This window comes from Onychomys torridus, chromosome 18 (genome assembly GCF_903995425.1).
Source record: "Onychomys torridus chromosome 18, mOncTor1.1, whole genome shotgun sequence".
Lineage (NCBI taxonomy): Eukaryota > Metazoa > Chordata > Mammalia > Rodentia > Cricetidae > Onychomys > Onychomys torridus.
The window spans coordinates 51791588-51813982 of NC_050460.1; the positions used below are offsets into that span (position 1 = coordinate 51791588).

At 43.2% G+C, this 22395-nt stretch overlaps 1 protein-coding gene across 10 annotated transcripts in view; it reads left to right on the forward strand.

The window, feature by feature from the left end:
• Window positions 1-22030, forward strand: part of Ank3 (ankyrin 3) — a 310708-nt gene extending 288678 nt beyond the window's left edge. For 6 of the 10 annotated variants that reach the window (XM_036167577.1, XM_036167579.1, XM_036167583.1 and 3 more), the window contains 4 exons: window positions 2588-2672; window positions 5635-6013; window positions 14552-14637; window positions 21555-22030. In XM_036167577.1, the coding sequence (XP_036023470.1) occupies window positions 2588-2672; window positions 5635-6013; window positions 14552-14620 (533 nt within the window). In that variant the 3' untranslated portion in view covers window positions 14621-14637; window positions 21555-22030. Of the gene's footprint in view, window positions 1-1996; window positions 2673-5634; window positions 6014-14551; window positions 14638-21554 lie in introns of all 10 variants that reach the window. The other 4 variants (XM_036167580.1, XM_036167581.1, XM_036167582.1 and 1 more) reach the window with 2 other exon arrangements.
• Window positions 22031-22395: the final 365 nt, after the last annotated feature.

Below are 22395 nucleotides of genomic sequence, written 5' to 3' on the forward strand. Positions count from 1 at the left end.
ATCACTGTTGTGGGACCAAGCATGTGGAAGTGTACTGGAGAAATCCCCCATCATTCCAAGTGGTTTAGTTACTTAACATAAGAACCTACACTCTGCCAGTAATTCCTGGGGTGGAGGTTAGTATTTGGTGTGTTGTGCATAAAAGACAGCATTCTTTCTAGTTCAATGAGCACACATACACACACACACACACACACACAAATCACTGATAAATTTTTCATTTAGCTTAATTTAACAGTCCCCTCCCCCCAATTTACTAATAGTCCATCTCATCAGAGCATCAGAATACAACAAAACCGACAGCCAGGCTTTCAAAGCTATTCCTGCCTTACTTCACAAGTGGAAATCCTTCCCCACGGTGAATGGAAAATACTGACCTTCCATGGACAAGAGAAGTCAAGGATATTATCCTGTTAATTCCAGGGTCAAGAAATACGGTCATTGTCCCCTTCCATTTTTTTAACTGGCAAACTTAGTCTAACAAGAGCCAGGAACTTTTAAAATTCTGCATGTGTCACATTGGCAAAGGTTAGAGAATCTTAGAAAATGTCCATTTACTAACGGTCAAGCGTATCCATAATCCACAGAGCATCAGTACCGTGGTTCCTTGGAACACACACACTCTTGTACACCTGTCTTATGTGGGAGGCTGTGTATCGATAAATTCCTCTTGTACTGGATAAATAGAACAAATTAAGAATTACTGGCAAGTTACAGCTATAGCTTCCTCCACTCTTTATTGGGAAAAGAAATCACAAGTGTGGTATTCTTGGTTCGTTTGTTTTAACGTTGTACATTCTGAATATCATTAAAATACGCTCACCAGGGCTTTTTGTTATTGTATCTCAATATTGTGTAGTTCTTTTTATTAAAATTTCTGAGGGAAATTTAAGCATGAAATATGTTTACTTATGCAAACTATAAATCTTATCTTAACCAGATTTTAACAAGAGGCTCATTTACAGGCAGCTGTAACCAACAAGTGTCCACAAACTAATAGCAATTTGAACCTATAACACAATAGCTGTTTGCCTTGAACTAATGGAAAAACTGGTCTTTGGTTCTGCAGACCAATGAACTGAGAGAATGCATTGCTGCTTTTTTTTTTTTTTTTTTTTTTAATGCCTCTCCTCTTTGTTGAGCTTTGGGGAAACTCCCTTTCCTCACCACGACCAGACCACTATTGACTTTCTCACTGTTGGAGCAAGGAAAAATCTTCTGGAGTCCACATACAGTGCTTAGAATCAGGGGTTAGCCCCCTCCCTCCCTTCTGAGCAGGCTAGCACAGCACTGTTCTAAGTCCTGGATACTCTGGCCTTTGACCCCCCCTCCTGTCTCCATTGTGTATCTTTTTTTTTTCTATTTATTTGCCTCATGATTCTAAGGTGATTCCCATCAACCAGCTTCACCCAGACCTCCATACACACCCTAACTCTCTCATCTCTGTGACATTAAGTTGCCTAATACACACCGAGTTATTTATCCTGTCTCACATCAGCCAGCACTACCATAGCTCTAAAAATCCATTGATCATCTTCCCAGAGTGTAAATTCATTCCTTATTTCCTCCCGTAAATTTTGCGTAAATGAGTAAGAGTTAGAGTTGGATTGTGTTTGTAACCAGAGCAAGAGGGAATTAATTAATTACAGAATGGGCTCCTTATGGCCAGCTTGCTATATTCAGTCTACCATAGTATAGGTTTTTGCATGCTAAAATGAGAAAGATGCATTAGCCATGAGCCACATGTCTTCTAGATAATGACAACTAACTTTATATTGCATTAATTTCATCTGCAGAGTTATGATACCGTATTAAAGTTGATACGATGCTATTATTCTATTTCATTAAATGACATGAACTAAACCATGAAATCGTGTACATTGTTCTGTAATCCATCATGCATTGTCATCCCTGATATAATTTGTGTCATCCCATGTGTTTGTGTCCAATGTGTTCTAGCTCATTCCAGTCAGTCCAAATGTACTGTCTTCCATAGGTCACCCTTCCCTTCAAGTGGAGCTGGAGCCCCCCACGGGGTTGTACTGCACACCACCCACCCCTTTCCAGCAAGATGACCATTTTAGTGATATATCTAGCATAGATTCTCCCTTTAGAACTCCCAGTAGACTGAGTGACGGGCTAATGCCTTCCCAGGGAAATCTAGAGCATTCAGCAGGTGGACCTCCAGTGGTAACTGCAGAAGACACTTCCTTAGAAGACAGCAAACTGGAAGATTCAGTCACTGTCACAGAAATGGCCAACCTGTGGGATGTAAACAAGAGCCAGTTGAAGGACATGTGTCTGAGTGAATGTCCTCAGTACCTCAGAAGTGTGGCTGGGGTCCCGAAAGATGGCACGCCAGCAGAGCCGCCGAAACCACAGACTAGAAAAGTAGGCATGAGCTCTGAGCAGCAGGAGAAAGGAACGTCTGGTCCTGGTGAGGAGATGGCGGAAGAAAAGCTCAAATCTCTATTTGAGGACATTCAGCTTGAAGAAGGAGTAGAGTCTGAGGAGATGAGAGAAGAAAAGGTGCAGGCTATTCTTAGTCATGTTCAGCGAGCAGAACTGGCCATGTCTTCACTTGCAGGTTGGCAGAACGAGACTTCAAGTGGAAGCCTGGAGTCCCCAGCCCGAAGAGTAACTGGTGGGTTACTAGACCGCCTGGATGACAGGTATGACTCCGTCTCCGGAAACACACATGAAAAGTGGGTGTCCTACCCATACTTCGTTTTAAACAGGTGCTTTTTGGCAATGACTCCTTGTTAGACCTGTTCTGGAATTTACCTTGCTTATAGATTGGTTCAGTATGTTAGAATCCCTAGAGAAAGGTGAATTTCAGTTCAACTATAATTCTCAAAAGTACCAAAGTCAAAAGCAAAGCACAATTGCTTACATGCCAAAGATGTAGATGTTGGCTTAATTAGAAGACGCTTTGCTGGTTTCTTCTATTAGTCTGTCTTTAAAGTCAGCAGTGTTCAGTTGAAGTCATTTCATAAGTGAAAGCCCACATCTCTTATGAATATCATTACCATTTATCTTATTTCATAACTACAGACATACATGAGATGATACAAGGTATTAACAAAGCTTGACAAATCCTGCCATCTAGCAATAATCACGAGGAAAATTCTAGAATATGGAGGCGTGCTTTAGCAGCAGCATAAACACAAGCCGAATATGCATGGCTCTGCCTGTCATCTCCAGCACCCCACCCCCAAAAGAGGAATGAGGCAGGTGTACATTTTCTGTCTTAGTGTAGGAAATCAGAGAAACAAAGAAAACGCACCTACAATACTCAGAACAACACATTATTCTTCCTTTTTTCTTTTTGGAGACAGGGTTTATCTTTGTTGTCCTGGCTATTCTGGAACTCACTCTGTAGATCAGGTTGTTCCTAAACTCACAGAGATCCACCTGCCTCTGCCTCCCAAGGGCTGGGCATGCACCCCAACACCCAGCCCTCTTCTTCCATTTTTATATACATAGGCTTTTACACAGAAATATGATAGACATTTCTTTACAGCCAAAATAGCCATTGATGTATAACTATGGTATTTCTGTCGCTGTGTGTTTGCTTCTTTTTTATGCTAGGCCTGCTCTAGAAAGTAAGTCTAGAGCCCCTGGACATGGGACACACCTCACCACTTGGCTGAATTTCAAAATTCTAAGAAGGTTGTTTTAATCATCTTTATAATACTCCGACCCTCAGGCAGGTTTGTAGACCAAACAAGAAAAGCAGCTTCCCTACCAGATGGCTGAGATAGACCGTAACCTCTAGTAATGTGTCAGACTGAAACAGACATTTACTTGAATGGTAACTGGTGATAAACCCCAGTTGCACACATGACAATCTTAATTTCTGAACCACGTTTTCATTTTGCTGTTCAACTTTGTGTTCCAATCACAACTCCAAAACGAGACATACCAGAGATCACAAAACCTCTTTTGAAAGCACCAATAACTTGTCTCTATTAGCTACTGCAGAGAAGACGGAGTACATCCACATCTAACCCCAGGTTCCCATAGCATGGCAGAGTCCATAGCTGATCATCAGAAAACATATAGTCTAGGAGAGCTGTGCATTGCTATTAACCTGGCCAAAATCTCTTGTCAATTAGAGACCCTGCCCTTGAATATACAGAAAATATACTGAGTCTTCCTGGTCCTGGAAAGTAAGAAAATAATAGTGACCTCCGGGGACCTTATATAGTGACACCCCTGGTGTAAGCATCAGGAGCAAGGAAAGTGAGATAAACCATGTGGAGTGGGACATACACACTGTGCTGTCCGATCTTCACAGTAGTAGATTCTTTTTCTTTCTTTTAATGTACACTGGGGTTTTGCCTGCATGCGTGTCTGTGTGAGGATGCCAGATCCCCTGGGACTAGAGTTATAGACAGTTGTGAGCAGCCATGTGGGTGCTGGGAATTGAATCCTGGTCCTTTGGAAGAGCAGCCAGTGCTCTTAACGGCTGAGCGATCTCTCCAGCCTCCAGTAGACTATTCTCGTACACAGAGGCCAAACTAGCATTTGTGTCCACTCTTCCACATTAACATGAAGGGTAACGTCCTAGTCTCTGCCTTTTCTGGGACATGAGCGCGACACTAAAAATGGCATGTGAGCTACAAAATAAACCCAGTGGTTTATGTTGAAACTACTAAAAGATTAAAAGTCATTCGAAAAGAAAAGACTCAATGACAAAGGGAGTCCCCGTGGTGAACAGAAGCCATGCTGATCAGTGAAAGTAGTGGAGGCTGGAGTGGACAGAGGGGGTCAATAAGGGCATCTTGGTTTTCAAAGTGTGGTGAATGTACGCACAGATGAAAAACGTACACAGAATTCAAGTCAGGATTCCTGAAAATGCAACTTCCACTCAGAAATTCCTTTTTGTTTTATTTTTTTCAGGAAGTGTTTGGGGTTGGTTGTAGGGTTTTTGTTTTGTTTCTTTTGTTTGTTTTACAAGAAAAAGTTTCTCTGTACAACAGTCCTGGAACTCGAGGCTGGCCTCGAACTCAGGGATTTGCTTGCCTCTGCCTCCTGAGAGCTGGGACTAAAGGCAAGCACCACCAGGCCTGGCATTTGTTTTTAATTAGTGACATAATAGTGTCTCACACTAGCCTTCCCTTTAAAATTGGTGACGTTGGAATTATATGTCCGTCAACATTTATTAAGGTGTAAAATATAGCTATGGAAAATGATTATTTTTAAAGTGACAGTCTACATAGCCATGTTGGGAGCTAGGGTATTGGGGATGCCTACAGCCTGGTATACCTCACTGGCCCACCTGTGATAGGCCCTCACATTTTAAATCCACTCATTCACTAACATTTTCATGCCTATTTTATGCCTTTAGAAGTAGTTTGGCAGGGCTGGAGAGATGGCTCAATGGTTAAGAGCACTGACTGCTCTTTCAGGGGACCCAGGTTCAATTCCCAGCACTCACATGGCAGCTCACAACTATCTGTAACTCCAGGATCCAACACTCTCACACATACATACACACAGGCAAAACACCAATAAAATAAAATAAATAAAAAAAGAAGTAGTTTGGCGCCCTGGGTGCTGAAACCACATCCTGAAGCCATCTACAGTCACATATGTCGAGTATGACTTTGTATATCATGTCTTTTACAGTTCTGATCAGGTTCGAGATCCCATTACCTCATATCTCAAAGGAGAACCTGGGAAATTTGAAGCAAATGGAAATCATGCCGAAGTCACTCCAGAAGCAAAGACAAAGTCCTACTTTCCGGAGTCCCAAAATGATATAGGAAAACAGAGCATTAAGGAGAACCTGAAACCAAAAATACACGGCTCTGGTCGCACTGAGGAACCAGCGTCACCCCTCACAGCCTATCAGAAATCTCTGGAAGACACCAGCAAGTTTGTCATAGAAGATGCACCTAAACCCTGTGTGCCTGTCAGCATGAAAAAGGTGACTAGGACTTCTCCTGATGGCAAGGCCAGGCTCAACCTCCACGAGGAAGAGGGGTCCAGCGGGTCAGAGCCTAAGGTAGGTCATCCACACAATCAGCATGCTCTCATTATTGTAAACACCCGTGGTCCACTACTATTAGTCCTGTAGCATTGGGTGCAAGGTTCTTTATGATTTCTAAATGATGATGAGGATGGGGGTGGCCCTGGGGAGGATGTACACTATGGGTTAGCACCTTCAGTCATCAAGGGAATAAAGTATCTCCGGCCCTTGCCAAAGTTGAAAAGAAGCAAAGAGACATTAGGTTGTTGGGTCCATTACCAATTCTGCCTGCAATTAAGGTTCCCTGATTGCAAATCCAGCCTTCATTCTTAGGGGAAGGGGAGTAATTTACACACTTTCTGGACACACTTTCTGGTTCTTTCATAGAGTTTAAAGACTATAGTATCGGACCCATCGATACATACTATTCTGTAGCAACTAATGTCTCAACGTAGTTGAAAAATTGAAAAGATGCAATTTTTAAGATAAGGCAACTCAACGGGCAGGCATAAGTTTGTACTTAGAAACAGCCTTTTTATATCTCAGTTGGTCATCGGCATGTAGACTCCGAATATGATAGAATCAGTGGTTTGCTCTTTATAACGATATGTTTTTGTGTATAACCTAATAGATCTTTTTATACCTTAACATTTAAAACAAAAGTACTTTTAATGAAATTATCTTTCACCAATGAAATAAAATTAAAATGCATTGTTTCTGCCTTTTGATATAGGGGCTAGCCTCAAACTCACAGAGATCTACCTGCCTCTGCTGAGATTAAAGTTGTATGTCACCACTGCCCAGCTTTTTTTTTTTTTAAACTATTGTCTTCTCTCTATTCTTCTTTCTATCAACTATGTAGTAAACAACAGTTCTCTGCCTTGGACATGCAAGCTCTGTGGCCTGCCCTGAGACATGCCTACTTCACTTAAGACCACCATTTTGGAGAACAAACAGTATTTTATAAAACAACGCTTTAAGTTTACAAAAATGCCCAGACACTCAGAAGCTAACCACTGTCATCAACAAATCCTATACCCGTCTTCCACTGTTCATCCTCTTTTGGTCATATTTTCTGAAGTGTTAAAGGGAAAAGTGAGAGGCAATACAATTTCAATAGATGACCATTTATGCAAATGATTATCATCACCAATAACTAAGACTTGAAATGATTCTTTCCTTTTTCTTGTACACTATTCTGAGGATTTCCTCCCTTCTCAGAAAATGTCATGTTCCATATTTTTGCCTTTCATTTGTTTCTCCGTATATTTAAGCAGGATGAGTTTGGGTGGAATCTTGTCTTTTAAAATGTCATACAGTTAAGTATGTTCCTTTTAAAACAAAGCTAAAAAAAAAAAAAAAAAAAAAAAAAGCAGTAACATGGTGACATTTTTACCTAGGAAGATTTATCCTGAAAAATTAAAAAAACAAAAACCCAACCAGTTATTAGAAACCAATATAGACATGTGACACACTGTTTGTGCAGATGAGTGTGTAGTTGTGGGTCACTGGAGAGCCACTCAGATGTGGACATGGAGAAGGCTGCAATGGTTGTAAGCCTCAGTAGATCTCAGCTGGGTTCACTAGCAGTGGAAACCAAACTTCTCATTGAGTCACCCAATGCATAAAGACTTCCTGTCCATGAATGTCCATGGACAGTCACAGCTGCTGGGGAAGGTGAGTTTGATCTCACAGGAAATCCCAAGATGCCCCAGTCATGTCTTCAATGGCCCAGCCTAAGCAAGTACAGTAGGAACCAACAAGGCCATCTGATGTCTACTTCAGACAACAGACCCCTTTTTGTCCCCTGAAAAAGCAGGTCAAAAGTCCGGGTGCAGCGTTTACACGGATGACCACCTGCTGTTACAAGGTAAAGCCCTTCTCTTTCCTCTTCCTGTGAAGCAAGGAATGCTGGGAAAATCCCATATGTTCTCCCAAAGCCTGGTCCTCTCCTGGTTTCTAGAGAATTCTCTTCAAAGGAAGCCTGGGGTTCTACACTGCTCTCTCCCTTCTCCTAAGGCTAAGCAGATTGAATCTCTGGGGAGAGAGAGGACGCTGAAACACTGGTCCCACCAGCCACCTCTATATGTGAGGGTGCTCTGGGGGTCTTGCAAGGGTCACCTGTCTGACGGGCATGTGAGCCCTCAGTTAGTGTTTGCATTAACCTGTGCCCTGCTTCTGACTCTGCCAGCTTACAGTCCATGTATGAATAATTCAGACTTCCCCTTCCGCCTCCCCTAGTCTGTTAATCCTGAACTTGTCCTGGGTGATTCTGTCCTCTTGTGAATTTGACTTCCTCTTACCTTGGCATACTTTTCTAATAACGTTCCTTAAATCATTTTCACTCACTACCCTGTTGTGAAACGTGAAGAATACAATAGGGAATGTGATTTAAGACCTGTTCCTTGCATAGCTACTAGCTGGGATTTACTTGGAGAACCATGTTCTCCAATAGGACTTCATAGGAACTCAAGATTAACATTACCCTAAACACTTCAACTATTTGTCAGTGGACTGTTGGTGAACACTATATCCTAGTGTGTTACCCACTCCGCTACTGGTTTACACTCATTTTACCTAATGCCTGTTCTTCCTGTAGGGATGTCACTAGTCTCTACCCATACACGCTATTTTTTTACAGTACAGACATAACTTTTTCCAATGGTATCAACTACACAGTCCCTAGCTTCCTGACCATTAGAGTTCATGTGTATAATTTTATCATTGCAATTAACCATGGTGATGAAGACTATTTACTAAGTAACAGTATTTTCCCACTTGGATTTTTGCCACTATATTGTTTTCTCAGACTCCTGAATTGTGGAATTACTGTGTCCATCTGTCTCTCTCTCTCTCAGGTCCTGGGGAGTAAACTATTAAGCCTTATGCATGCAAGTTCTCTACCACTGAGCTGTGTCTCCAACACACACACACCACACAGATTTTGACACAGGGTCCCGTTAAGTTGCCCAGGCTGGCCTTGAACTTATGATCCTACAGTCCCAGCAAGGTTCCATCTTACACTGTCATTTCATTCTGGGTCTTTACTGAAGTCCTCAGGTGCTCACAAGTCTTTACTTCCTCACTCATTGGCAAAAACTCTTCCTGAACACCTTGTGCGGACGATAATCTTCTGGTACAGACAAGTCTGGTGTGTCCACCTCAAAGACAGCTTTCAATAAAGTTAACAAATTCAACCAAAATTCCACAAAAATTGCGCATGCCTCTTTCTGTAGAGAGCAAGTCAGATATGGCCTAGGTTATAAACTCCTATGTTCAAATCAAACGAAGGCAGATTTAAAGCTATTTTAAACAGAATACAAAGACCTCATCAAGCTAGTAACATTTAGTTTTTAAAGCCAAAAATGCTGTATTACTAACAGATTATAATTACCTTTATTTTCTTTGTTTTTTGAGACATGGTTTCTCTGTGAACCTTTGGTTGCCTTGGAACTCACTCTGTAAACCAGGCTGGCCTTGAACTCACAGAGATCCACCTGTCTCTGCCTCCTGAATGCTGGGATCAAAGTGGTATGCCACCAGCATTCAGCTAATTACCTTATTGTTTCACTGTACACACAGACACCACACATGCACACACACGTACAAGTACACACACAAACACACCCAGTCATACAGATCCACATAAACATGTGTGTTCATGCCTGCATACACACATACATTCAGGAACATGCAGAGACATAACCACTCACTCACATACACAAAGAGCTATAAAAGCAGCCTGAATCTTACTCAAACATGTTCTCCCTCTCCATTTGCAGGATTCTCTTAAATATATATCATGCTATTCCTTTGAGGGGGGGAGGAATAAGTAAATATAATTCTTTCTTGATTTCCCTTCTCAGAATGTCTTTTGTTTTCAATATGATGATAAAATTATACTAAAAATGCATTTATCAGGACTTGAGCACCAGTGAGAGTGGTTCAAGTTCAGAGGAGGAGCAGAGGGTCACGACCCGAGTCATTCGCCGGCGAGTGATTATAAAGGTACCAGCAGGTAGAAGCAATGGGGTGCTGCTGTGTCTAGAGGCCTGCAGTGCACTTTGGGAAGTTCAGCATGTTTGATAACCAGCTGGCTCTCCGTTTCTTTGCGCACTTGAAAGCTTGTCAAAGAACCGCCCCAAAGAAAGCCATGTCCTGTGTTAGTGCGTGTTCTGCACAGGCCTGTTGGCCACGAGACAGCTATGACTCTGGCATTTGTAGCCTGCCTTTCTCAGAAAACAAGGATTCTGTCTTGGTGAGAAGGTAGTTTGTAGTGAACACAGGGCTCAGTTAATACCCCAGAATCTACTGAGGAAGAGAGGGGAACACCAAGGAAACTCCCACTGCCTTGTCTTGGAAATGAAAGCACATTTCTCATTATTAGGCAGTGACTGAGAGCTTTAGGTCACACCTGGCATGGATATGTGTGACACAGGACAAGTCAGAGGAAAACTTTAGAAATGGGTTCTAATTATACTAACACGTGCCAAAAATGGAGCTCAATTTTGAAGTCTAGGAAGCAGTTTTTGCTAGAAATGAAAATTCCACCTTCAGACAGCTAGTTGAAAACACTGTCCATCTGCATTACCTCCCCCAGGATGGTCTGTGCGAGGTACTTACCTCTGCATGGCAAAGTTCACCACTCACCTCAATCCTTGACAGGAGAATGGTTGTATGCAGAGTGCAGGCAAGGTATTCTCCAGGCATAGCACACTGAGTGTGACTCACATAGCCTGAGACTTCTGTAGGTGTCTCTAGAGAAAGAGAAGAGAGCAGTACACATTAAACATTTTATCAAACACACAATCCCAATGTCTGAAGACTCGGCCAAGAGCCAAGTTCAACTAGGTTCCCTACATCATCATCATCATCATCATTATTATTTCTTCTTCTTCTTCTTCTTCTTCTTCTTCTTCTTCTTCTTCTTCTTCTTCTTCTTCTTCTGTTTTGTTTTGGGGGGACAGGGTTTCTCTGTGTAACAGTCTGGGCCACCCTGGAACTAGCTCTGTAGACCAGGCTGACCTTGAATTTAGAGATCCACCCAAATTAAAAGCATGTGCTACCACCGCCCAGCTCCCTACATTTCTTAATCCTTTTCTTTGTACTTTTTCATGAAGACTAGATGAAACAAGGGAGGTGGGGACTGTCAGATCTGCTCAAATACAATTTTCAAAGATTCTAAAAACATTCTCCATTAAGTGATTTTTCTGAGTTTTGAGCTATCCCCCAACTCAATAGTGAGTGAGTGCCTCAGAGGCTGTCCAAACCATGAGTCACTTCTGTGGCAATCCTAATTGGGGGGGGGGGGGGGGGTGCCAGAAATTCTGTTGTAAGGAAGACTGGAGAGGGGATTTTGTTTATGTAAAAGTACAGTAGTCTTCAAAAGCTAATTAGTGATTGTCTCTCTCCCATTAGAGGGGTTCCAGAGACCTTTCCTTGAAAACATTTGACCTCTAACATAATTGACAGAGAGGTAAAGAGACAGATTTTTAAAGTACCTAGTCCATAAATCTTTACTGGTCTTCCAATACAATCTACTCCTCTAGTGTAGTGAGGAGCTATATAATTAGACAACTTGTTTTGGTCTTAAAGAGAGTCATCTGCATTGACTATGCATGTAAAGGGTACATTTTCAGTAATGAGACAAAGTGTTCACCTTCCAGAACATTTGCAAGAAGCAATGTGGCTCGGTATTGGTAGGTGGGGCTTTGATTCTTCTGAAGGTATTCATCGATGTCAACAATTCACTTGTACATCTATATCCCTTGTGCTTACATCCATACCTACTTCTCCCATTCCTTCCCAGGGTTCTTTAAACAATTTCACAATTAGCATCTGCACACAGAAAGGCTTACTTGGAGCCCAGTAAATGGATTTCTGTCTTGCTGGAGTCTCCTAAGGTCTTTCCTTGTGTACCACTCAGAAAGCTGGGTGCTCAGAAGAATGACCTCAAATACATCATTCACTCCCTAACTACAGTAAAAACCTCCCATGACCTTTGGTTGATACTTTTGCTGTCTCTATGCCTTTATCTTTAAAATAAAATGGCATTTTTGCCAAATATGGGAAACCAAACATAGGAAATAAGATTAGCTCCCCCGTGAAACACTTGCTGCACATTTCAGAGTGTTGGGATGTGTGACCTCTATACTCTTTCCTCTACATGGAGTCAACAGAAACTAGACAGAAGCAGGGACTAAGGGTGAACTCAGAAGACCTAGGGCAGTTTCCCACTCTAAACTAGAGAGCAGTTAACTAATGAAGAATCAATACCAAGAAATGTCAGATGATCTTTCCACCCAGACACCACCCCAGTTACTCTCATGTACAATCTATGAAAACGTCAGCACCCCCTCCCCTCCCCTGCAAATAAGCCTTTCTCTACCCTGAACTTTTTTCATAATCATTTTTTAAAGTGTTTTGTCCTTAGTACACAATTTCTTAAGTATCTTCCCAGCTCAGAAACTGTCATTACTCAAATTAGATAGAGCTCGCCCCATAAAATCTCTCAACCTATGGTGTGACTGTGATGAAGTGCTGTGCTTGAGTGAGTTTGTCTATTCTTTTTTTTTTTTTTTTTGAGCTGAGGATCGACCCCAGGGCCTTGTGTTTGCTAGGCAAGCGCTCTACCACTGAGCTAAATCCCCAATGAGTTTGTCTTTTCTTACTAATAATGATTGACTAATATTTGTTTCAACCAATGAAGCCTCCTGGCTTTTCTGTGGCTAACTGCATCTTAAAGTGATCTATTTTCTTGGAATTTGTTGCCAACTACCATCCGTGCCTGAATACATGCTTGAGGTGTAAGACTGAAGGTTGTGAACCATTCGCTAACCAGCTATGAAGTCAATCTTATCTGTCCCTGGAGAGGGAAGCACAGTTTGTGACTTCTCTGCCAGAGCCTGTGTGGTATGCCGTGTGGTGTGCGGTGGACCTGGATCGATACCCGCCCACACTCTCCTCTCTCATGTCGCTCATCTCTATGCCACATCCTTTAGGGGGAGGAAGCCAAAACCATCCCTGGTGAATCGGTCACTGAAGAACAATTTACTGATGAAGAAGGCAACCTCGTCACCAGAAAAGTAATCACCATTGAGATTTCATGCTTCTAGAGTTTAAAAGCCCTGCATGAGAAACACCATTGTGTGCAATAGGTTATAGTGACCCCTCGTGACAAAGAATAGTCCCTACTTCTCTCTGTTGCTTCCAACAGATCACTCGGAAAGTAATAAGACGGATTGGTCCACAGGAGAGAAAGCAGGATGAAGTGGTAATGTAGCGTGGTTTCCAAGGAGAAAGTAGAGGGTAGCATCTTTTGTGAGCCCCCTGGAAAACCTTACTAACAGAGTGACTGCTGCTGTGTGGAAGCTTGGAATGCTGGGTTGGCTTTTTCTGACGTAGGCTTTGTACCGGGTCCAACCACTTTTCTTGATCCCACATCCAACTGTTATGTACTTACTGTTGTCAGAATAATCACAGAGATAAGTTCACTTATTAGAGACAAAGTGTTCCAGTTGGAAGGAGGAGAAGGTAGAATCCGTGACCATCAACAGTCCCCTTGAGAGGACCTACACTTGGCCTTCAGTTGGTGCCTGTCTAGGACACTGAGGGAGGAGGACACTGTTAGGGTAACAGAGTTTGGCTCACAACTTTCACATCAGGCCTGTGTGGTTGTCTGGCCCGTCATATTCTATAGAAAAATCTAAACTTCGCTGTCATATCAGGCTTTGTGAAGCCCCATGTCCAAAGTGCTAATACAGAACCAACTTGGAACTGTGAGTGTAGCTCACCCAATGAACCCCTTCCTGCCAAAGAAGACATCTCGCTATTATGCTTTTCTGTTTCCCAAACCTTTTTCATATTTAAAGGTAGGAAGTTAAGTATTAAATATTATGTTTACACAAGGAAAAAAAACAAACTGAAAAGTACTGAGGACCAGGTGAGAAAGGAATTAAGACCCCTCTTCCCTCGCTGCCCCATGCTTCCTGTTGAAGGAAAAACAACTGTGTCTCGCTCTCAGAGAAGTGTGTATCTGATAGCCAGGAAAGACAGCCCCAATCTGTAGAAATTGATACAGTCTTGGACCAAGATGGAGAGGGGACAGTGTTGGTAATTCCAAAAACTAACTAAAGAGAAGCAGTCGGACCAGCCGTGGCATTTAGCTCTGGCTTGGTGCTTGTGTAAGAAGTCCCTGTCATACTACAACAGACTAGTTATGGTTTTGCTGGCTGACAAAAATCATCGACTACAACCCTAACAGTTGGGGTTCGGGTGCCTTGTGAATGTCAATGATGATTTCTTCCAGCCTGTAGGAAACGGGCTGGCGGCTCTCTGGGATCATTAACCCTCTGTGCTATGAGGCCTCGTTATGTCGTGGTTACCTTGAACATGCTGTCGCATGCTGTGGCCGTGGTGAGCTGGTCTATGCAGGCGAGCCGAGCAGATCGTCTATGTCTGAGGATGTCCCGTGGCCCTCACCAGTTCTCCTTCCCACTGCAGCCTCCAGGGTCCAGCGTGGGCACTGGTCCCAAACTCTTCCACCCCAGAAACGTAACATGTGCTCTCCTTTAGCAGGGGGAAGGCTATAAAGTGAAGACGAGGAAAGAAATTCGGAACGTGGAGAAGAAGACCCACCAGTGACAGTGACGTCAGTCCAGGTGGGAGATGTACTTATGTCAATAGTGAAACTTCGAAGTCTCAAGAATTTTCTAGATTCCGTATACCTATATATCTCTTTTTTTGTTTGGTTTGGTTTTGGTTTTTGGTTTTTGGTTGTGTGTTTGTTTTTCGAGACAGGGTTTCTCTGTGTAGCTTTGAGCCTTTCCTGGAACTCGCTTTGTAGACCAGGCTGGCCTGGAGCTCACAGAGATCCACCTGCCTCTGCCTCCCGAGTGCTGGGATTAAAGGCGTGAGCCACCTCTGCCCGGCTCTTTCTCTTTTTTTTCTACTGGGACCAACTATGAAGTCATCCCTGCTCTCTTTCTGCATGTGAATACAGATGTCCACGTGTATGTGTGTATATGTACATGTGTGTATCTACACATGTATATGTACTTTCACACATATGCACATTGGATCTATAAAAATTCTCCATATGTATATGGCATCTGCAGGAACAGATACAAATGATTCAAGCCTCCTGTTCTCTTACCATGAGGCTCCCATTGACAGGCAGCCGCCATTTCCAGTGGGGAGACTGTCAAGCCAGTTCCAATGGACTGTGCTCAGCCCCAGGAGTTTGGGTTAATACAGAGCTGACACCGAGTCCGAGTTAAATTAATAGAATCTGATACATCAATTGTTATTTTTATTTTGTAAGCCTAGACACAATTAAGAGGTTGATCATATGGGCTTTTTAGAAGTTAAATATTTAATAAGTGAGGTGTGTTTATATTTGTTTGGACTTCATTTCCCTTAACATTATTTTTCTGGATTTCACATTGTTCTCTTTTTTTTTTTTTTTTTGATACTGATACAATCACAAAGCTAATTTGCGGTGAGAAAACAGTTTTGGAAAGTTGTGTCCTCGGGGCATCTTCTCTCTGTCAGTGTGGCCCAGGGGACTAAAAGGACAAAGAGTGGGAATTCTCATCTTATTTTCTTATCTGTCCTCCCCTGCCAACAAGGAACCCTGATATTTGAGTGCAGAAGTAAGAAATTTGGAAATAACCTCATTGTAGCTACCTAAGGCTCAGATAGAATTTTGTTTTTGAGAGGGGGTCTCTTGAAGCCCAGGCAGGACTTGTACTTTCTGTGTACCTGAGGATGACCCTAAACTCCCGATCCTCCTGCCTCCCCGTCCCGATTGCTTAGATTCCAGGCCAGCCACATACCATGCGCAGTTTATGCAGTATTGGGAATCAAACCCACGGCTTCGTGCATGTCAGAGAAGCGCTTTACATCTGAGCTCCATCTCCCAGGTAGCTCCTTAGTTCTGCCCGACAAATGCCCTCTTGGTATTTGCTCTACAGTATCTTTCCTTCGCCTTCTGTGAGGCATTTAATGGACTTAGCAATCCCATGATGCCTGCTGCACTAGACTCCTGCTGTGCACTCTGGGTGGGAGCCCATCATCATGTTGTGACCATCGATGAGATGGAAAAAGAAGAGCCCCAGCTGTTCTGGAAAGAGAATTGTGTGTGTGTTTCTGTGTGGCTCTTCAGTTCTCAAAGACTCCCCTCTTGGATTGGCATCTCTGGTTAACATCAGGAACAGGCCCTAAGAGGTTAAGAAGATCTCCCACAGTCTTATAAAAGCATAGAACTAGGAAAGAAACCCTAACAGGTTACCTCCAGATGCTCATCTGTGGAGCGTTTACCCACCAACCCCACAGCTCCCCAGAGTTTTCTTGAGTGTGAGCAGCAGGAAATATTAGATAGAAGGATTTATAGTGCAGAGATAAACAGATAGAAAATACAGGAGAGCCTCGGGAGGGCCTGAAACCTATTCCAATGGGCCCTGACTGTCTCTGCCCCAGGGTATTTATAAAGACGCCAAGGGGTGGAGCAAAAGACCTCCTCCCCCAGCACAGCCAAGTGCAGACATCTCAGACACCTGCACTAATGCCCGTGGCCCTAATCATCCTCTATGTGGACCTGCTGGGTAAAGCCATGAGGAACCTGAAAACAGGCTCCCACACTCATCCTTGGGGCTCATTGTAGATCTGACCTGGCAGGGATGGGAGGGTCCTCAAAGACGCAAGTAAGCTGAGCTTTAATGAACCCGAGTTACTCATCTGTGGGGATTCTGATCATTCTGGAAATGATCAGATGTGCAAGGCAACAGCTCCACCACTGAGCTGACTTGCCCAGCCCGTGGCCTTTGGAGAGCTCTTATTTTGTAGTCCAGGCTAACCCAAACCTTACAAGAGCCTAACCACTAAGTACTAGGCTCAGTGGTAGAGTGCTTACCCAGCATGCACAAGGCTCTGTCTGGATTCAGTTCCCAGCAGCATGCATACACACATATTCATGTGCCCTTCCCTGAGAGCTGGGAAGTGCATGCAGATAACCCTAGTTCTTCAGTAGCTGAGGCAGGGGACAGTGGCTGTCAGTAATTTCCAATGGCAGTCGTTCATTGTGGCCGTTGGTGGCACAGAAGTAAATAGGGGTGGCAAGTAGTTTATCAACTCTATAGGTTTGGTCAAGTTACCTAATGTATGTTGTCATTTCCTTGGTGGAACAGGTAGTGGTTGAAATGAAGCCTGGAGGAGCAACAGTAACCCCCTGTAGAAGGATAAGAGTAACAGGTCTCAGAGTTATTTTAGAATTCACTCAGTTCAGACATGTAAACTGCTTCATAGCAGTGGCTACTGAGCCCCTAGAAACCCTCCATTAGAAGGTACTATTATAAATACATTAGGAGAAGCAGGAAGGAAACAAGATGAGCAGCTTGCCAAGCGAGGCAGCCCTTCCCCGGGTGAAGGTGATTCACTACATTCACTAGCAGTGGTTCCCATAGTAAACTGAGGCAGTCAGTAAAGCCTCAGGTGTCTGTGCCTTTTTTACCAAGGAATGAAGCAGAGACCCAGACAAAGCCAGAGGAGGTGATGACCATCCCCTCTCCCTTTCACGGACTGAGGAAGTTCATCCCACTCAGGCCCCTGTCTCTGGGACCTTTTCCCAGAATGTATCCAAGGTACAGATAGTTTTCTGTCTGTTTTCCTGATACATGGTGGAGACAGAACTGAAGCCAGGGAGTGTGGCTGTTAGCCCTTGCTAACACCCTTACTGTTTGAATTACCTGTGCAGGAGGGGACATAATACCGCCCTGTTATTAGGATTGATGTAATGCACTTCTGGACAGTGCCAGATAGGTAATAAGCACTCAGTAAAAAAGGAAAGAAATGCATTTTCTTTTGCTTTAAAAAATATGCACCAGTCTGTTCCCGCTGTGTTTGCTTTTTCCTGCTGGCTCTGCAGCTTTGGCTGTTTCTAACTCAAGTCACTAGGAAAGAACCATTTCAAAAAGGCCTCATTTATCGCTACTAGTTGAAGAGGAAATCTGTTCTGAGTTGGGAGTTGTTTTAAACCAAGTTTTCAGCCAAGTGTGCTAGTACACATCTATAATTCTAGCACTTGGGAAGACAGAGGCAGGAAGATCAAGAGTTCAAGACCAGCCTTGGCTATGCGAGACTCAGTCTCCAAAAAGAAGCCAAACAAAAACTAAAGGAAAAGCAAACCTTAATTTTTGATTATAGTTTCCTATTATAGTGAAAAGTATTGCTTTAAAAAAATTATATATGGGCCAACAAGATGGCCCACAAGAAAAGGTGCTTGCCACCACACCCCATGTGGAGCCTTGAACGAGAATGGCCCTGAAGGCTCATCTTTGGAAGCTTGGTCCCCGGGTTGATGGAACTGTTTAGGAAGGATTAGGAGGTGTGGCCTTGTCAGAGGAAGTGTGTCACACTTCAAAACCCACACCATTCCCAGCTAACTCTCTGCCTCATGCTCTTGATCGAGATGTAAGCTCTCAGTCTATCTGAGAGCCTGCCTGTTGCCATGCTTCCTGCCATGATGGTCTTGGACTCACCCTCTGAAGCCTGAAGCCCTGATAAATTCTTCTATAAATTGCTTTGGTCATGGTGTCTTAGTGTAGCAATTAAAAGTAACTAAGACACCTGACAACCTGAATTTCAGTTCCCAGGACCCACATGATAGAAGGGTAGAACCAGCTCCCACATGTTGACCCCTGACCTCCACACATAGGGTGTACCAGGTACATGTATATGCACACACAGGCTAAACTAAAACATAACACAAGGGGGCGGGAGGAGAGGGGGACCTGTGGTTGGTATGTAAAATGACTAGAAAATTTCTTAATTAAAAAGAAAAAAAAAAGAAAACAACACAAAATTTAGAAGATTAAAAGGAAACATTCTTTGCCATATGATAAAAGGAAGGGGGATGGGAGAGGGGTGGGGGAGATAGGTGGGGAGCCAACGGAAGATCAGAGCAGTTCTCTGTGTGCAGAGAACAGACCCTGTGGAATCTGTCAGGTGAGAGGTCACCTGCAAAGAAGGATCTGTCTCTTTAGAGCCCTGGAGTCTGCACTTTGAAGGAGATGGATTTAAAAGGAGCTGGAGGAATAGAGAGGAATTCCATCCATGTTGACTAGAGAAGGAACGTCTAAGTGGATGCTAACTCAGGAGCAACCGAAGGTCGTGTGGAATGCTGTGTGTGTAGCTGATGGGCATGCTGCCTGCATTCCCTAAGTAGGACCAGAGGCAAAGAGTGGTGCCAGCAGCATCTATGGCCTTAGAAACCCATGTCTAGGCTTACCCTTGATCTATAAAACCAGAACCCCAGGTGGCCACGTGCACATTAAACCTTGGGAAGCCCGCCTCCAGGGCCCATTGTTGACTGCCTTGATCCAACACTGTTGGGGTGGGGGTTGTTTTCAACACTGGCCCCTGTAGGTGTGGACCAGGACTTATTAAGCCCACTATGCAGCCAGTTTGAGAACTGGAGGAGAAAGTGACTTCAGTAGAGATATTGGGAAATAAGTTCCCAGTTGTGCACTGGGCTGGACTAATGAGGGCCACAGGTGTGGAAAAAATAAAAACTCTGAGTATTTCCAGAGGCCTCTAAAGGGACTCTTGAATTCTGCCCCCGAGCCTATGCCGGACCTGGAGCTGTGGTCTCTAAGCCATCAGTTAAAATGTTTCTTATAATGAAAATAAATTAGTCTAAAAGCATAGGCATGGCTGCGAATTTCTCCCACGTTCACATATGAAAGAGTAGAGCAAACTCCTGGAAACATCCCTCCTCTGAATGTGTCTTAAATCCTTTCCCTTGGTTTTCTACACTCAGAGAAGGGAAGGGAATCCCCCAATCCTATTTCTGCTGTCGACGCTCCGGCCTCACATCATCCCAGCCACCAGAGGGCGCTCTCACCACAGTTCACTTTCTAACTGCTTAGCCAAGGTTCTCATCCTCTTTGTGTGACACTGCCCTTAGTATAAAATGTTTATATGCAAGGTTATCTATCCACTAGCATTCCTATACCCATGGGGTTGGAACCCACATTCTGGCTGCCTGACTGAGAACCAGAAAGACTTGAAGGTTAACTACTTTAAAAAAAAAAAAAAATAGCCACAATACAGAAGGACATAATCAACCAAATCTTTAAGAGCAGTAAAAACAAACCCACTCTATCTAGAAAGACAATGTTGGCTTCGATTGAGAAGACAAAGGCTTTGTTTTGTATTTGTAATCCAAAATTAACTTGGGAAGATAAGTTGGTTATTAGAAAACGTAAAGCAAACAGACGGGAGTTCACGCAGTTTTTTAGTGTTCTCACGTTTATAGACACTTACTACAAATTATTAAACTCTACGTCATAGAAGTATGGTATGTTAAAAATTTCCATGCCGATGAAGCTGGGACACACGAGGGCAAGTTTAGAGAATAGTACTGGGAACTCATTCTCCCTGGATGAACAGGGTGACATGATCCCAGAGCCCTGTAAGCAGCCTGGTGCCTGAGAGATGTGGATTTAATGACAGAAACCGAGGTGTGAGAATCCTGATGGACAGGGTCTGCCCACCCTCTGTAATTGGATCTACTGAAGCCAGTCACTTTCCTTCCTTGAGCAGGGCAAGTGTTGAAATCTCAGAGGAGTGGGTGCTTTGGTGTTCTTGGCTCTGATCTCCAGTGACCTGGGCCAGGGAGGTCAGTAGCAAAAGGCACATGAAAAAGGCAGCCAGACCCAGAACGGGAGACGGGAAGAGCTGTTGAGGGTGTTTACACAGGGCAGGATGTCATGGGTGATCCACCCAGAGAGAAAGAAACAAGCCTGGGTAAACAAGCTCAAGGTCACCAAGACACCTCTGTCCCTGGCAGAAGCCAGATTCTAAAGGCTCTCTATGAGCCGCAGAAGAGAGTTGGCTGGGTTTTGTGAGCAAACAGGTTTGTGCTTACACTCCTTCCTGCCTGGTGCTGGAATTCCAGCCTGCCAGCTTCTCTACCTTGACTTGGGAGTGTTTCCTGAGATACCCTCCAACAGTGGTTCTCAACCTTCGTAATGCTGCGGCCCTTTAATACACTTCCTCATGTTGTGGTGACCAGCCTCAACCATTTTGTTGTTACTTCAGAACCTTAATTTTCCTGCTGTTATGAACCGTAATGTAAATACTTGATACTCGACCCCTGTGTGGGTTGCAACAGTTTGGGAACCTATGGTCTAGAGTCTGGTCCTCTGATGTATTGTCCAGGCAGCTTAACCACCTCTTAACAGGAACTGGGCCCTTGTTCTCTGAACCCTTTATGATGAACAGCAAGGAAGACATAGATGAGTTCTCCTCTATCTGAAAAATAAAGTGAGGGATGTGTCTCAATTGGTGAAGGACTTGTCTACCGTGCAGGTAGGCTCAGGTTTCGGACCCCACACCACATAACCTAGGTACTGTGATTAGAACAGGATGGGGCAGGAGTTCAATGTCATCCTAGGTTAGATAGCAAGTTCAAGGCCAACCTAGGCTGCATGAGACCCTGTCTCAAATAAAACAACGAAAAGATGAAGTGAAATGAAATGAAAGCTAAACTCACTGCCTACCATTTCACTTTCCACAGGACCACATGTTCGTACTGCCAGTATTGAGAAATTCACCAGAGAATCAACCGGAAGGGAAATATTTACCAAGGAGGGAGTGTGGGTCTGCTGCTTCCACACAACAAGGACGTGATTTTTTTTTTTTAATGCAAAAGGAAGAAAAAAAGAAGAAAATTATTCACATTTTTTTTAATTTAGCATGAGCCAATTTACAGAGCATGGAAACTCACTCTCATTCCCAGGATTGACACATGTGTACTGTAAGATACAAGAAGCCATGTTGTTCAGACTTGATCTGAGTAATCTGGTGTCATCTTCAAGGAAGGAAAAAAAAACTGTGCACTGGAAAGGACAGAAGATGGGATGATCAAACCAGAAAGAAACTCTAAAATTACTCAATCCACAACAGCTCGCCTTATTTCCTTGGACCCAAACCGTCAGGGTATAAACACTATTTGTTCCTTTTTTAAAGAAAAAAAATTGAAAAAAAAAAAAACATCAATAGTTTTGCTGTAAATAATAACACTGTAAATTCTAACAGAAAAAAAAATAGAATAAATGTTGATAGGTACCTGCCTCATAGAACACAAACAAGGTATCACAAACCCATCTAACAATAGGAGTCCCAAGTGACTTCACCCTGGACGAGGAGGAGGTTCTGGGGTGTGGGAGGACTCTTCACTGATTCTTGTATATTAGCAATTACAATGTTTGTACACGCAAAACTGCTAGCTTGATTTTAAAAAGAAAATGCAAATCTTTAAAAAAAAAAAAAAAACTGCTGCAAATTTAAATAATTCCCAAAATGAGGAATTCTGTAGTTCTGTGAAAAAAAAATTTTTTTTCTTCAGAATACTAATA